The following is a 15,997-nucleotide window of genomic DNA, read 5'->3' on the forward strand; positions in this document are numbered from 1 at the left end:
AGAGCAAACAGCTCAGAGCTGCAGCCATGCAAATGAAAAAATCATCCTGGAATTTTTTTCATACAGCACAGCGGACACAGGGATTTAAAAAACTCCAAACTCCCAATCTGCCTGTCAGAGCCAAGACATTCAAATAATAAACCGTAACTTGTGCCAGCATGGCTTCCTTGATGGAAGCCCTTGCTATTGTCACACCCACATGAAACTGCTCTGTGACAAGACCTAAACTTTCTACTGATTGGCTGTGTCAGCTACTAGGCTTTACCATAGGAAAATGTGTGCGTTTTCCAGCCAGCAAAGCCACAAAAAATTCCACATGTACCCTTCAGGATCAGGGTGTAAGGGGTCTTGCTGAAGGTCCCCTTGTTGATGGTGGCATTGTCTTTGGTGGCTATATCATGTGTCAACAGCTGGAGGCTCAGATCCTCACTTCTGGAAGACAAAAGGAAATGTCCATAGAAAAGCAGGTCAATGACGATTACTCCCAGAGCCCTGCAAAACCAGGGCACTGGGAAACCTGTATTCAGTTCTGGCCTCTCCTGCAGATTTCTCCTGTGACCTTGGACTCATCGTGTAACTTTACTGCCCTTGTTTTCTCACTATTAACTAGAGCACATATTGAATAGGACTCAATTTATGAACATGCGTAAAGCGCTTTGATAGCCCGGGGTAAAAGTCAATTAAGACATGGCGAGCAGCTGATGGGCCTAAGCAATTACTGAAGTATATGATTCACAAATCCACTCTTTTTGAGAGTGTCATTAAACCAAAACAGATCTGCATATTATTCACCTGTTTCTAGAGGCTGAATAAATCATGGGGAGGGGAGAGGTGGGGAAGCAGGTAAGAAGCAATGCTTCAAAAATGTTTGAAAACCATGTTGAGGACAAGCCCTTTGGGCGCACGGCTGGGCGCCGCCAGGAACAGCAAGTTTCGGAGAGGTCTCTTCTTGTTCCCCTCTATCCTTGACGGACCCCTTCTGCAGATTTTCCTTGTGCTGAGCAAGCTGATGTCGCTCATCTCAGCTGAGCCGTGGGCTGAGCTCAGCTGCGGACAGAGAAGGGGCAGGAGGTGCCCGCTCAACTTCCCACAGAGAACTGCGCTCCCCGCGGAGCTCGCAGCGCAGCGGAGCCGCCCGGGCGGGCCGGGCCGGGCCGGGCGGGGCGCGGGGGGCGGGCGGTGCGTTCAGCCCGTCCCGCCCGGTCCCGCCCGCTCCCGCCCCGCCGTGGGCTCGGCGCCTCCCGGCTGCCGTGGCCGCTCAGCGCGGCGGCCCCCGCCGCCACCCCAGGGTCTGAGAGCGGCCGCCCGGAGAGGTGAGTCCCGGCAGGCCGGGGAGGGGGCGGTGGGCGGCTGGAGGAGGCGGGGAGGGGGAGGACGGCGGCGCTCGGAGGTGTCCCGGGGCGGGCGGCGATGCGCGGCAGCGGGGGGCACATCCCTGGGGTTCCCATCGCTTTGCACCTGCTCGTTCTTCTCTCTCCCCCGCGACCCCGCGTCTCTCTGCCGCTTAGCAGAGGTTCCAGGGAAGTTGGTCGGTGCCGCTCGCTGGAGCCGCTCCCCTCCATTTACCGCTGTGGTCCCCTGCGCCCGGGACCGGGGCACCGGCTGCGGCTCGGGGCCGGCTCCCACCGACCCGCCAGGATGTGCCATCAGGGTCTGAAACAAGTGCCTCCCCTCTTGGTGTTTATCCGTACTCCGGTATTTACACAGCAGTCAAATGGATCTTTGGGGTTTTTCCCTTTTTGGTGGTTGTTTCAAAGCGTGTTCGTTTGCAAAGGAGACAAAACCCCAGCTGTTCTGTCAGAAGGAGATCTGTGCTGTTATGTCATTTCATAATTGCCTCAGAATTGCAAATTATGGCCTTAGTCTGCCACTGGATCTGTGCCAAAGGACTCTTGCATCTATTAAGGATGGTGGTGTTTGTTTTGGTTTGCTTTTTTCCTTTTTTTTTTTTTTTTTTTAGGTCTAGAGTTGAGAATAATGTCTTTTTAATGGCATGGACATTACATGTTAAGTTACTTCAGCCCATGTGTTTAAGTGAACATACGATGTAACTGTTCCAAGTAGTCAGTCTGATCCACACAGTCAAGCCATTAAATCTTGGCTAGTGACAATGAGAATTGTGTCCTGCTGAAAAGTATTCAAATGCACTTCTTTGCGTGAGCTGAAGCAGTTTCTCATTGTTTCTTCACAAGTTCCGATTCTGCCCAAAAATGCTTTTGCTGTTCGTGGGTAATAGACACATGGAAAGTAGCAACCTTTCAGCTTCAAACTAAGGAATATCAGATGATAGAGAAGGGCTCTGCAGTTCAGAGATGCAGCCAATGCAAGACTCTTAATTTGTGCCAGCACTTAGTTTGTAATCACAGAGGCTAGGTCTGCCTTACCCTACTATGCTCTTGCAGTTCTACCATTCACTGTGGTACCACTTGGAGGAAGAAAGTGTGGCCCTGCCAGCTATTCCTTTTTCCAAGGATGCTGAAGGCAGCAGGTCTGGAGGAAGTTGAAGCAAACTGCTGCTGTGGGGTAGAGAAGCTGGGCACAATTGTGCCACTCAAGGCAGAATAGTCTCCTAAGCTGCACCATCGGGGCATAGTAGAATACCAACTAAGATACCTATTTAGTGTGTCATTTTGAAGGCTGGGCCCTTCTGCATTCTCTCTTCCTATGATGATGTTCAGTATTTCTCCATGCTGCAACATGTATTTGCTTGCTCTTAGAAAAGATGGATCTTTCAGGGTCTGCCAGGCTGTGTGTATCAAGTGGCATATTACAGTGCTATATTGTTCTTTAGATGCATAATTTCACTGGCCTCTTATGACCTAAAAAGCACACAGAAAATAAACAAGGGCATATTGTTCAGTGGGAAGGATGCAGAAAGTTCTTCTGCCTTAGCCGTTAGTTAGGGAAACATTACTTTTAAGTGTTTCTCGTGATTGTCTGAGAAATGACATGGCACATGTGAGCTTGTTTTTTGCCAAGCAAACTCTGTTTGGAAGGTGAGGCATTTCTGAACTTCTTGGTCACCTTGGAACTAGTTATGAGTGCGTAGCAAAGTCCTGCCCAAATCTTCCCTTCTAATTAATTTGGCCAAAGGCCATCTTAATTAACCTTGAGGGAGTTCAGGGGTGGGAGAGTTTGGTATGAAACAATTGTTCTCTTGTAATTTGCTGTTCACAATGTGTTGACCAAGCCACGAGCTGCATCTCTAAAATCCTCTGGGTCTCTTGTTGAAGCCATTACATGAGTTTATTTGGTTTTTAACAGATGTTGTTTTCTACTTCTTGAGTGGAAAGGGTTATCTCACTTTCTGCAACCTTGCTATTGTGCTTTGTTTCAAGGGCCAGTGGACTTGGTCTTGGCTGGGGAAACTTACTCACCAGTTCCAGCTACGAAGGAAGGGGTTGGTCAGCCTTTCAGCAGTCGTGATGCGATTGTTAAGGTCTCTATGTGAACTGATGGCATCTTTTCACATCTACCTAGAAATAACCCTCAGTTCTGGTATTGGCAGTGCCTGCAGGGAACAAAAAGCAGCAGCAGCCTCTTTGCCTAAGAGTATTACAGTTAGGATATTAATAGAATTTGTCAGCCATAACTTGGACTGTCTCAAATGGCGGGGCAAGGGAAGGCATTCTGAAATCTCAGCTAGTCGAGAAAAAGAAAAAAGTTAAAGGCTGGGGTCTGCTTTTTGGAAGTGCTGAGGGCACCCTACAAGTCACCAAGAATGTGATGAAGGGGGAAGAATGAACAGCCCCTTTCTGAAATTTCAGGGGGGTCTGTCTTTCCCCATTGTGATGATGGCTGCTTACCTTGGTGGTCCAGGGGCCTTGTCTGTGCTCAGTAGCTGGGTCACCTTTCACCAGCCTGGGCTTACCTTACTGGGGGGGCAGCCCTGCCTCAGCAGCACAGTGGCACTTGTGCGTGGGCTTCTCAAACATGTCTTATTTTTTTTCTATGCTAATGCATAAAAATGCTATTTTGGCATTTATTTTCTGGTAGAGCAAGGGGTCAGGGAGAAATCCTGCAGAGACTACTAGTCAGGACACACAGATCCAAGAAAGAAAGATCAAAGGCATCTTAATACAGGAAGAAGCAGAGGGTCAATCCAGAAGAGAGGGCATTTGATTATATGTACAAGGGTAATATAAAAGGGATAATGCACAGGAGAGGATGGTAGTGTCTGAAAATGAGTAAACAAACAGATGTGTAAGACTATGCTGAGAATTTATTTACTCCAGCAGACACAATCCTTATCTCTTTGAAAGAGGAGAAGACCACACCAACCTTGGAACGCCTCTGCTCCCAGCCACGTTTGTGAGCGGGAGAAAGTGTTTGTTTACGGATCACTCCTCCATGAGTCCTGGCCTGATGGGCCAGCCTGTCCTGCTGTGATTAGTAGGATGCTAATGCGTGTAATCCTTTTGATCACAGAGCCCAGGCTCTATAAGTCATGTCACTGTCACCTCAAAGAAGTTCAGCTGTGTGATAGATCCCTTATTAAAAAATTGTGCTTTGAGAGATTTAATACAGTTATTATTGAGATCATTTTTTTCCCCCTTTTCTTTTTGGCTTGTACATATGGAGAGCTTTTCTATTAAAAAAATACAAACAATAATACTTATCCATGTAGGCCTAGCGTGGGAGCAGCTTATTAGCACTCTGCCCATAGGTATTTTAGGTGGCATGATTAGACCATAGTATCTTGATTTTAAGATATGAGCAACAAATGTAATTCTCTGTGCTTTGTCCCACCAGAGTGGATTTCTCCATACAAAACTGTAAACAGCATGGAAACATTCATCTGAGTCTTAAAAAATATCCACTTCTGCAGTTCCTTTTAGTGAGGGAAAGAGTTGACTAATTACACTTTGTTTAATAAATGTACTATTTTCTTCTCCTGTTGTGACAAACAAAAGCTGTCATTTGAGGAAATACACCATATGCTGCCAATTGGTGTAAGGACTGGTTATATCTGGAGCACAGAGTAGCAGTGACTACTCTTTTACAGTTGCTCCTTCTCTGAAAAAAATCTGGACCAATTTCAGTGGAGTAATGTGCTGCTCTGTCATCAGTGGAAGCAAGCTGTTGACGTTTTGAAAACCAGCTAATACAAACAGCGGTATCTGTGCATTCTTGGATATATCCTCTCTCCCTGTTATGCCTTTGGATGCTTATGAGCCTCAGCGAATCAGTACTCAGTAGGGGCCGGATTGGTCCATGACATATTTAAAAATCAAACTTATTTTGCATACCAACTCCCATCCATGCACAGTCGGACATGTTTTTCAGCATTGAGTGAACCCACTACTCAAACACCCACATTAATTTAAAAAAAAAAAAATCTATCTCTCTACCATTTTTTCTTGGCAAATCTGAGAAAGCAAACTGTGAAGTCTCCTAACTAATGGGGCTGGCAGCACCTGGAGAGCACTCGGTAAGGTCTCCCCCAGGAGATGCTCTGCCCTGTCTCATGCCATCGTGGTGGGTTTGCATATTTATCTGCATGGGTGAGATATAAGACAGGAGTAACTACCTTCTCAGAGTTAAAGAAACTCTTTAAGACTTGCTTCTCTCATCCTCCTCACTTCCTAATTTTATTGGAGACACATCGTATCATTAATTTATTCTCTGGCACAGTTCCTCAGTGATTTCTTTTTGCTCAAAGAATGCAAAGAGGATGTGAGCTGTAATTTTCACTGTCTGTGAATCTTTGTGTTAGAGAAAAAATGTGAACTCTCCTGCCCACAGGTAATGAGGGTTAAACACAAAAATTCACAGATTTCTTTTTATATTCTTTGTGATGAATGGGAGAGATTGGCCTGGGAAGACCTGCAGAGCCAGCATAAAGTTGGCTTATCTTCCAGCAGTGACTTTGGCACGTCTTCCTCCCATGTAGAAATGATTATGCATTTAGAAGTAGTGGCTTTGAAGCCTTTAGTATGGTGTACTTTGACTGTAATGGGAACTTTCTTGAAGCCTTACTTGGTGCATACCTGTGATCTGATTTGAGTCCTTTGGTCAGGACCCTGTTCTGGTGCCTCCACTCAGCTCATCTGCTGCCTCTTCACAGCTCAGGATCCTTCCTGGGCAGTAGTGTGTCTCTTGTATCTCAGGCTCTCTATCCTTCCCATCCCTGGAGGAGAGGAAAGTTTCTGTTCCTACCCCTGTGCCAGACCTGTTTCCCCTTGGGACACCCCTCACTCTTACCCTGCAATGCAGAGGATGTTGGAAAAGGGGGTACAAGGACAGTTTTAGTGGGGGAAGGGGGAAAGCCACATTGTAATTCGGGTGATGTGGCTATTTTATATAAGACTGGGAGACTTGTACGTAAGAGTTCTGATTTTCTGGTAATGTGTGGGGCATGCCAACAAAACAATAATTTTCTGGAGGGGAGAGAGAGGAGAAATATAAAAAAGTTTAGTTTCCATCCCAAACCCTTGGTTCTGAGGGTAGGATCTGCTTCATCTGCACCATTTCTGATAGATCTCTGTTGAGTCTGTTCTTGAAAACCTGTATTGATGGAGATTCACAGCCTCCCAGCATAAACAGTGGATAACTATCTTTATGGCTAGACAGTTCCTCCTAATATCTAACTTAAATCTCCCTCACTGCCTGCTAAGCCAGTCCCTTTGGTTTTCTGCATCCGCAGTCAGAAGGACAAGATTATCATTGCCTTTTAGCAGCCTGACATATTTAAAACTTGTTATCATCTCTCATTCTCTCACCCTCATTCCTTTTCCCTCTTCTTTCAGCTAAACAAGTCTGCTTCTTGTACTCTCTTCTCTAAGGGTCACACTTGGCTAAGCTTTTTATCATTCCTGTGAGTAAGTGGCAGTGAACAGCATCTTGCTTGAGGTAGGGCCCAAACTGGATATAGGGCTGAGAGGGGTAAAGAGCCTGACACGTGATGCTCCTCTTGATATGTCTCCAGGCATATTTGCCTGTGTATACCAAGCCCTGCACTGCTCTTACTATAAAATCATGGAATTGTTAAGGTTGGAAAAGGTCTATAAGATCATTGAGTCAAATGATGTTTTCTCTCTTTGTGGCTCTAGCCCCAGAGCCCCAGCTGTACCGCCCCATTTTGTACTTTTGCATTTCATCCTTCTTCTTCAGCATGGTTTTTTACACCTGCCTTTATTGAATCTCAGTCATTCATTTCAGACTGGGTCTCTAATTTATTAAGATTTTATTCTAATTGCAATCCATGAAAATGCTCACAGCACTCCCTACAGATTTGTAATTGTAATCTTCCTTCTAATTTACAAGTCATTAATGGAAATACCAAATAGAGCAAGACCCCAGGCACAGCCCTTACGTATCTTCTCAGGTTGACATTGAATTCCTTGAATACAGATTTGAAGCATTTGTATACCTGCCCAGAGTAAATTATACCTCAATTGTATTCACCTGGTTTGCATATAAGACTATCACATGCACCCATCAAAAGCTTTCCTCATTCCAACGTGTGACTTCTACTGTTTTTTTCTTCCCTAGTTACTGTGCTCCCAGCTCTGTCAAAGAAGAAAATTAAATAGATTAGACTTAATTTGTTCTTGACAAGTCTGTATTTTCTGTTTTCTCATGACTTGATCAAGTGGGGGGGGATGCAGTTGCAGTGCGTGGTGGGGATCAGGGCGGGGGAAACTCTTCCTGGATTGCACACCCTCTCCCTCCTGCTCCAGGATAAATGAACATGTGTTATAAGCATTTACAAGTGGATTGAATAATAATTTGTCTGATTCGATGTCAAGGCAAGGCTGTTTGGTCTATGATACCCCAGATCTGTCTCCTTCCCCTTTTTGTTTGAAGTTAGATAATATGTTTGCCCTTCACCAATCCTTTGAGAATTTCTAGAAGGGTTTTTTTTTTTCACTCATGGCTTGGAGGCAGCCCTGGCTAATTCCCTACTCCTTCCTTAACTCCTAGCCTATGCTTAATTAAGCCCCACCGAGTTGAAGACATCCAACTTGCATTAATATTCTGTAATCTCTTTCTCCTCTGTTCTAGAGAATCTTTGTGTTAAATATCTAACATTTGATCATAGTGAACATTATTGTTGAAGGCTCTTCAAGCACATGAATTTTATCTTTCCCGATGGAGCGTGTGTCTGCAAGTCAGTGGATGTGGTAGTGGTTGTTTCTGCAGCAGAGGGCAGGGGCATGGCACAGCAGCACATCAGCCTGCCATTTACAGTCCCATCTGACTTTATTGTCCCAAAAAGATGAAATTAGCAAGGTAAAAGCCTTGTTTAATGTGTTTTTGATAAGCCGTCTTATCTGCACACATGCAAAACCAGAGTGAGAAAACAGGAGCAATTAAAATGGCCCAAGCCTTAGATATTCTCCTGGGATGTAGCTCAGGGTTATATTTAGATGGAGCAAGTAGCACCATCTAGTATTAAAACTTCAACTACAAGAACCTGTTTTCCATTGCTGTAGTCTGTCAGGCTTTTATCACTTGATCTGAGACTTTCAGGTTGTGTGTCTCTCTCAGGATAAGTTTATTTTAATATTGTCAGCTAAACCAATTCAACCATTTCCAAGAAAAACTATGGAGGAGGAGAGAAGGAATGTTGTTTGCCCACATTAAAAAGGGGAAAGAAGATAAATCCTCCAGCTTTTTGATTGAGAGCTGCTGTGCCATCATGTTCAGGATAGCATCTGTGGTGACAAGGCTCAGAGACGTCTGCGCATGTCCTCGGCAGACTCATCTCTGTTTCCGGCTACTCCATTTTCTCAAGACTCTCATACATCAGCATCTCCCAGCCTCTGGTGGTGAGCAGCCCACTCTTGACCCAGTCCTGTGCAGGGATGGTGCTGGTGCCATAAACTGCTGCAAGGGATGTGCCAGCAGAGCATGTGCTGCTGTGGGGGGATTATCCCTGTAAAGATGGCTCTTGCTTCTTGCAGGTACAGGCGAGAGGGGATCTCGAGTCTGGGAGCAGAGAGCCAGCCCAGAGGTAATTCTGCTGGAAATGTAGACAGGACAGAAGGTGTACAACAGGAGGGAAAGGAAGAATATGGGCTGATGAATGCAAACAGAGGACTGGCCAGGAGAAGCTGTAAGGGATGCAGGAGAGTGGAATGGGCTGGCTAACACAGTGGTGGGCTGTGTGGGAAGTGTGACTGAACTGGTGGAACCAGAAGACAGGAAGGCAGGGAAGGGATGCGGGAGGGATGGCAAGAGGGACAGATGGACAGTGGGAAATTAAAGCACTAGGGTATACGGTGGTGAAGAGTTAACAGGGTGGGGGGGGATACTGGGCTTCCTGGACAAAACTGTTGGTGTGGATTAGATGGGCAGAGGAATAGGGGAAGGCACAGTAGACAAATTACTGTAACCAATTTTTTGGCTTATCCCATGTTTTATTATGTGGACAGCTGATTTGCCACACGGGTCGATGTGCAGAGCTACTAGGTTCTTGCAGCAGTTGTTTTGAACGTACCTAGTTCACTTTTAAAGCTAAGTCTTTTAAAAATCAGGTTGTAGGCACATCAGACAGAGTGCCTAGAATGGATGCAATTGTTTTCACTTTAGTCTGTCTGTATAAATACTTCTGTCTGGCACATGTCTGATATGAAATGGGAATAATGTCACCCAGACGTGAGTGAAGATAAGCTAGTTTAATGTGTGACCCATCTAGATAATGCGCTTTGTAATTTAGATGCCTGTTAGTAACTCTGTCTTCAGAACAGTGTTTGGATAACTGCTGTAGATAAAACCTGAGAGGACTAGCATCACCTAGTCTGCACATCAACCAGGGCAGGAGTCCTGCAGAATTCAGTAGCCTCAAGTCATGTAATTACAGACTGCAGCAAATTGTGTGTCCATGCGGGGTGCCTTGATTTTGGCAATTCTTGATACTGTAGGCATAATTTTGCAATATGAATCATGTTCCTTCTGTGTTCTCTTTTCTATAAAAAAAAAAAAAAAATCAAGTAGCAGAGAGTGGAAGAGATGTTACCGAGGGCAGCCAGGGCCAGATTTTCTGTCACTTCTGGTCTCCCAGACCAGTATGTGGCTACTGTGCCAGGATGCTCTCTGGAACTTGGGCTAAAGGAAGGAGCCTGCCAATGGGCTGTTTGGAACACTGTGAAGGGAGGGTTCAACAGCATGCGAGCCATTTCAGAGCATGGAGGTAAGAACTGCTAGCACTGGTCATCATACAGATGGTGGAACCCCCCCAAAATAGTAAGGCTTGGGAACCCCTGCCACTGAAAAGAACTACAAACCAAGGCAGGTTATCATTAGTAACCTGTGTGTTTCCCCCACTGAGAATGAGCTCCAAAAGCAGCTCTGAGGAAACTCTAGCACCAGACTTCTTCAGGGTGTTTTTCAGGAGTGCTTTGGGCTTTTCTCGGTGCCAGCGATGAGATCCTCGCTCTTGGATGGAGCACCCCAAGACGAAGTGCTCTGATGACGTTTCCATCTGGTGGTCCCATTGTGTCCCGCTCGCTGAGGCTGTGGGTCCCCATTGTGTCTGCCTGCACGGGGGCTGATGCTGATTTCCGCCATTCACGCTTGTTTCTTTGCATCTGAGAGTGCTGCTGAGCAGTTTCCAGAGAAAAACTTGGCCCCTGTTTCTAATGTAATGCAGAGTTGTACCGGCTGCCGGGGACAAGTCGGAAACGCTGGCAAGATAGCAGGCATCCTCAGGAAGCAAACCCTATCAGAAAGCACTGATGTCATTGGCAAACAAAACAAATGAGCACTGGAAAAACAAACTGTTTTCCAGCCTTGTTGATCTTCCCTCAAATTAGAAGCTCTGCACAGCCTCTACTCTGCGGCCCAGTCTGACAGATTATTTACATGACAGTGCAGCAGCAATGGTTTTGTTACTCCTGCCAATCCAATTCCTTTGATTTTATTTTTTAGATTTATTTATCTTAAGGGAGGGTGGGGTGAGTGTCCCAGCACTGAAGCCAGATTTGGAAAGCTGGCCAGCATCCTTGCAGATGCTGGTGCTGACATGGTTGATGTCCTGCAAGCTTTGATCAGGCAGGACCTCCGGCTTCCCTACCCCCAAACCAGGTCCAATGCAGGGCATGCCACCTCCCCACAACTTCTGCACAGCCCTTCAAGGCATGTGCCCTACCAGTGTCCTGGCTAGTAGCCACCTGCCACCACTGCTACTGGCTCTTCAGAGCTTTTACCATGAGCATTTTTACATGTGGTGAGTCTGATTAGAGCTCGTCTGGGGATTGGTGCCAAGGGCACCATGGCAGGCAGAGCGGCGCGGGCTTCACCCCCTTGGTTGTTCCCATTGCAGTGTTGTGATGGGCACAGTGACAGCATCCTGCTCCCAGATGGGCCTCCCCACCACCCGTAGCACCGTGGGGTTTTCCCTTCCACATGTGATAAGTTTGCAGAGCAGGAGGAGACAGTTGCACCAGTTCCTCATGGTGCATTTCCACTCGTTGTCCCTCACTGCTGATGCCAGGAGGAGGATCAGAGTAAACCCTACGGGCTGGAGGTTTCTCACCCACTCATCTTTGCCTCTCTGATGCCACCATGGCTGCAGTGGCAGCAGAGAGGGGGTTAAGCTCTGCTCCAAGCCAGCCTGATAATAGCAGGAAAAGCACATTTCTTCCTTGCACCTGTGAGCGCTTTGATGGGCTTTCTGCTGTTTATGGTAGTCACATTGGATCTTACTCTCCTTAGAAGCTGAACAGCTCTAGCAGCCAGCTGTTCCCTTTGCTCTGCTCATACCTGGCTCCTTGCACGGTCCAGGCAGAGGGTGGATGGAAAATCAGCTTTTTAGGTCAGCATTCAAAAATAACCCACAAAGCCTTCCCTTCCTTCCACGAGGAAAGGGTCCCAATCCTCCTTGCTTTCTGTCTGCTTGTACTTACTGCTGGCTCGCCTACTCAGAGCTCTTACTGGGAATTTGGAGTCCTGTTCTAGCAAGGGCTACTCCTAAAATATCTTCAGCACAGAGCTTTATTTCTCTGTTTTTAAAGGGTGTGTAGTGTTACATGTGTGAAAAGGGAAGAGATTCATTAAGCTCTAGAGGCAAACCGGTTTAAGTGCTCAGCAGACTCTCAGACTGAAAAGCCACTTCTGCAGCATTCCAGGTTACCAGTTAAGTTGTGGCTCTGCATAAAAATTCTGTCTGTTTTTCCACACTGTGGGCTCTCCCTGGGCAAGTGCTGTGGCCACTGTGGGCAGCGCAGGGCAGATGTGGCTGGAGGTCCCTGCATGCCCAGGAGCCGCACACCAGGCTGACCCAGAGCTGCTGGCCAGAACAGCTCTGTAGCCTGCAGAGCACTCAGGAGACAAGGCAGCACAGAAAATGGGTGAGGTGCTGGATAGGCAAAAAGTGGCCATAGTATATAGGGGGCTGCAGCACAGAAACTGGTTTATATAGTAAGCCAACCAATCCACTTCTGTGTATACGTAGCCTGGGAGATTTGGTACTAATAAACACACAGCATCTATCTCAGTAGTTGCTCCACTTCAAGGAAATCATTGTCAACAGCAGTGACCAGACTTCTCCCTTTTTGCATGCCCAAGGAGCAATTAGAGACCAGTGTATAAAACGTACTTGCTTGTCATGATCTTTGCAGAGACAGTCATCTCCTTTTGAGCAGCTGCCAGTGCTGGGCTCATGATTCTCCGGTGGACCTGCTACTACTGAGGACACACAGTACTCACTAGGCATGTTAAATGAGCTCCTCATGCATGGAAAATCATCTAGAGTTTTATATTTTACATAACAAATTTATTTCTGTGTGTTTTACCTCTTTATCCACCTTTTTTATATTTCTTTCTTCTGGTGACAGTTCAAACAAGGAGGAATGTATCAGAGCAGGACCATTGTTTTGCAGAACCTACAGAACAGAACGTTACATTCCACTCGCTTTAAAACTCGGGAAGACTGGGTGTTCTGTAATTGCCATAATAACCTGTGAGAATGGTATAGACAATAGAGATTGTTTCCAGCCAACTAATTCAGTTTGCTGGATCTTTGCTCTAGTGAGTGCAGAATGGAGGGCTGTCACTGGGCAAGAAAAATCTTGACCATCCCGTGTCTTGGAAATCATTGAGACACGATAGACATGGCCATTGCAGGTTGTTTCCAGTCGTGTTACTCAGTGGAAATGTGCTGTAAAAACAACATCTTAAAAATCTTAGGTTTTGTGTTATTCTAGCTGAGGACTGCAAATTTCCAGTGGGCCAATGCAGGGAGAACAGAGTAAGCTGTAAAAAGACTGTTTAGCTGGGGTATTGCATGATATTACCTGGGCTTCTCATGTGGTTGCATAATTCAGTTTTGTTCTTATGTATATTTCGTCCTTGTTCATGTGAACTTCTTTTTTTTAATTGGAATATGCAGAGCTGTAGGGAGAGGCATATTGCCCTGTAATCCACCCCCTCGTCCTACAGCAACTTAAAACACAATATAGAACACGCCTCTCCATGACTGGAGAAAAATAGTTTTCTAAGGAAATGCCTGCTCAAGTTGTGGGCTTACCTTCAGTGCAAAGATCTTTTTGAGATCACATTAGTGAAATCTGAAAGCTGCAATCACCAGTGAATTCTTGAGTGAAAGGGACTGAGTCAGCAGCAGCAGCGCAGCATCTGCTGCTTGGCTGAGTGCAAGGAGATGTATTGTCTAGGGAAGGCCATCACATGATTCATCAGCATCTGCATGCACTTTGCTTCATCTATTTTATTAAGAGAGTGGAAAACCCAGTCCAGGGGATGAGACTTTTAGCTTCAGTAGCCTACCAGCTGATCAAAGATATCTTTCCTTGTTTCAAGCGGTCTGTCTTTCCTTGTTTAAAGCCTTCTGTTTATTTTTGGTTTTGTTTTCTAGTAATGGGTCCAGCTGGAAAGAGCTTTCTGATGGCACAGCTGTGAGTGAAACCAGCACAACATGTTCAGTGTCGAGGACCTCCTGATTTCTCATGGATACAAATTGTCAAAAAATCCCCCTGTTTCATATGAGAACAGGTATGATGGATACCGGCACGAAGTCACGGGGAAGAGATCTGCTCAGAGGTCAGCACTGAACGGGTTTGAGGCAGAATCCAGAGCTGGGGCCTACAGCAAGAAACCTCTGGTGAAAACCAACTCGAGCAGCACTGAAAGCAGCCATGGGAGCCAAGGGAGGCAAGCAGGTCCTGGTTACCACCATGACCTTCAGGGTTTGTCCTCTTTTCATACTTCAGAAGGGGGGTAAGTTTCAGCATCATGCCATGGCTTTGCTTTCTCTTTCTTTTGGTCCTGACAGATAACTAATCACAAATCTAACCCTTAACACCATCTTACTGTGATCCTTTCCTGCTCCCATCCCAGTGACCATTTTTGTGCACTGGATGTCCACCTGAAGCAGTGGCATCCATTCACCTTCTACTAGAGAGAGGCCTTTGGGAATACAGGAATGATGGGAAGTGGCTGCATGTGGGAAAATTTGATTTAATTATGTGGTCTGTATCAGAAGTGCCTTTCTGACGGGCTTAGGAAAGCTCAGTCCTAGTATAGGGAAAAGTAGGGGGAAAAGTTAATTTTCTTCAGTTTTAAAAAACTGAACTCAACTTCTCCTGCCACATACACACCCCAGTTTTTGTTGCAGATTCAGCCATGTGCAGCGTGGTGGGTGCAACACACCCACTTCTGGTGGGTGTTCCTATATGCACTGAGGACTTTCTTGTTTTCCTCAGGTGGCTTTAATGGAGTAAGCATGAGAAGGTGCCTGTGCACTTCTTTTTAAAACGTGCCCAAGCCAGTGGAAGCCTCTTGTCGTCATGCCATAAAACGAGTTTGTACAACCGTGGTTGCTCAACACAGAGTACGTGCACACCGGGGCTGGGGCCGGCTGGGCAGGAAGAGCTGTGTGTACACACCGCTGCTTGGCCATTGTTCTGCAGCTATTTGAGTGCTGCAGATGAACAAAGGAAAGGGGCTCGAGCAGGACTGGAAGCCAGCCCAAGTATGACGATGGTTTACAAGGAAAAGCCCCTTCCTCCTGCCGAGTGGGCTTGAAACTGAAAGCAGGGCAAAACACTGTCACCTTGGGAGCTTATCCTCTTACAATGTCCTTCAGTAACATGTGGCAAAGCCATGTGTCCCCTCACTGCTGGGCTTGTCTGCTCTTTCCCTTCATATATCTTCCCCTTGCAAGCCTGTTTGCCTGGAGCAGGAATGGCTGCTGGTTGCCAGTTAGGATAATAGGCAGGAAGAGATGTGAACCCTGTAAAGCAGTTGTAGGGCAGCAAGTCTCAGCTGAGGTGAAGGTTTGCAGGTGGAACCATCCATTCTAAAGAAGGAAGGAGAGGACACAGGTTTAAAGGTAATAAGGAGGATCCTTCCAGGTGTGTTTTGGATGAAGTAAACTGGATGGCAAAAAAAGTGAGGGAAGATACTGCAAAAGAATGAAAGGGAAAAAGGTTTTGAAGCAGGATGAGAGAGTGTGCAGTGATGCTGAGGAAGCTGGTCTGTTTCTAATACCTCAAAATGCAAGGGGTGGAACCTGTCAGTCTACAGGATAGTTAAATATTATATCCTGGCTTTTAAAAGTGGCTTTTCCACATAAAATAGGAAACACAGCCCTGGAAATGGCTTTGTCATGCTTTCATAAAAACAGAAATATTTTCTTGGTACCACTGTTACAGCAAAGTCTGCTTCCCAGTGAGCCTACTGGGAACCCTTGCAAGGCACTAGCATCTGGGAAGACCTTTATATCAGGCATTGCTTCCTTTCCATGCCTGAGTTTGTGGACTGCCTCCATTGCGGAGCGTGACACAGCCGGGGCCCTGCTGGTCCAGGAAGGGAGGAGCAAGCTCCCTGAGCCAGATCCAGGGAATCTGCAGCACTGTGGCACCTGTGTGTCAGCTCTTGAGTTCCAGGGTGACAGTCCCCCTCCAGACTCACTCCCCTGCACCTGAGGCATAGGGCTGCCATGTGAGTGTGAGCTGCTTTAAAACTGACGAGGAGATATTTCTCGTGTGTTTGAGCCTGTGGACTCCACCAAATATTTTGATATTGCTGCCTG

The 15,997-nt window shown here is 46.4% G+C and overlaps 1 protein-coding gene across 2 annotated transcripts in view; it reads left to right on the forward strand.

Annotated features, from left to right (window-relative positions):
* The window catches only part of JCAD (junctional cadherin 5 associated), a 63,078-nt gene that overhangs the window by 29,593 nt on the left and 17,488 nt on the right, over positions 1-15,997 (forward strand). The window contains exons 1-2 of one of the 2 annotated variants that reach the window (XM_050311109.1): positions 1,208-1,313; positions 13,820-14,181. In XM_050311109.1, coding sequence (XP_050167066.1) covers positions 13,880-14,181 — 302 coding nt within the window. In that variant the 5' untranslated portion in view covers positions 1,208-1,313; positions 13,820-13,879. Of the gene's footprint in view, positions 1-1,207; positions 1,314-13,819; positions 14,182-15,997 lie in introns of those variants that run through there. The other variant, XM_050311100.1, reaches the window with a different exon arrangement.

This window comes from Myiozetetes cayanensis, unplaced genomic scaffold (assembly GCF_022539395.1).
Source record: "Myiozetetes cayanensis isolate MyiCay16 unplaced genomic scaffold, myiCay2020 scf1, whole genome shotgun sequence".
Taxonomy (NCBI): Eukaryota; Metazoa; Chordata; class Aves; order Passeriformes; family Tyrannidae; genus Myiozetetes; species Myiozetetes cayanensis.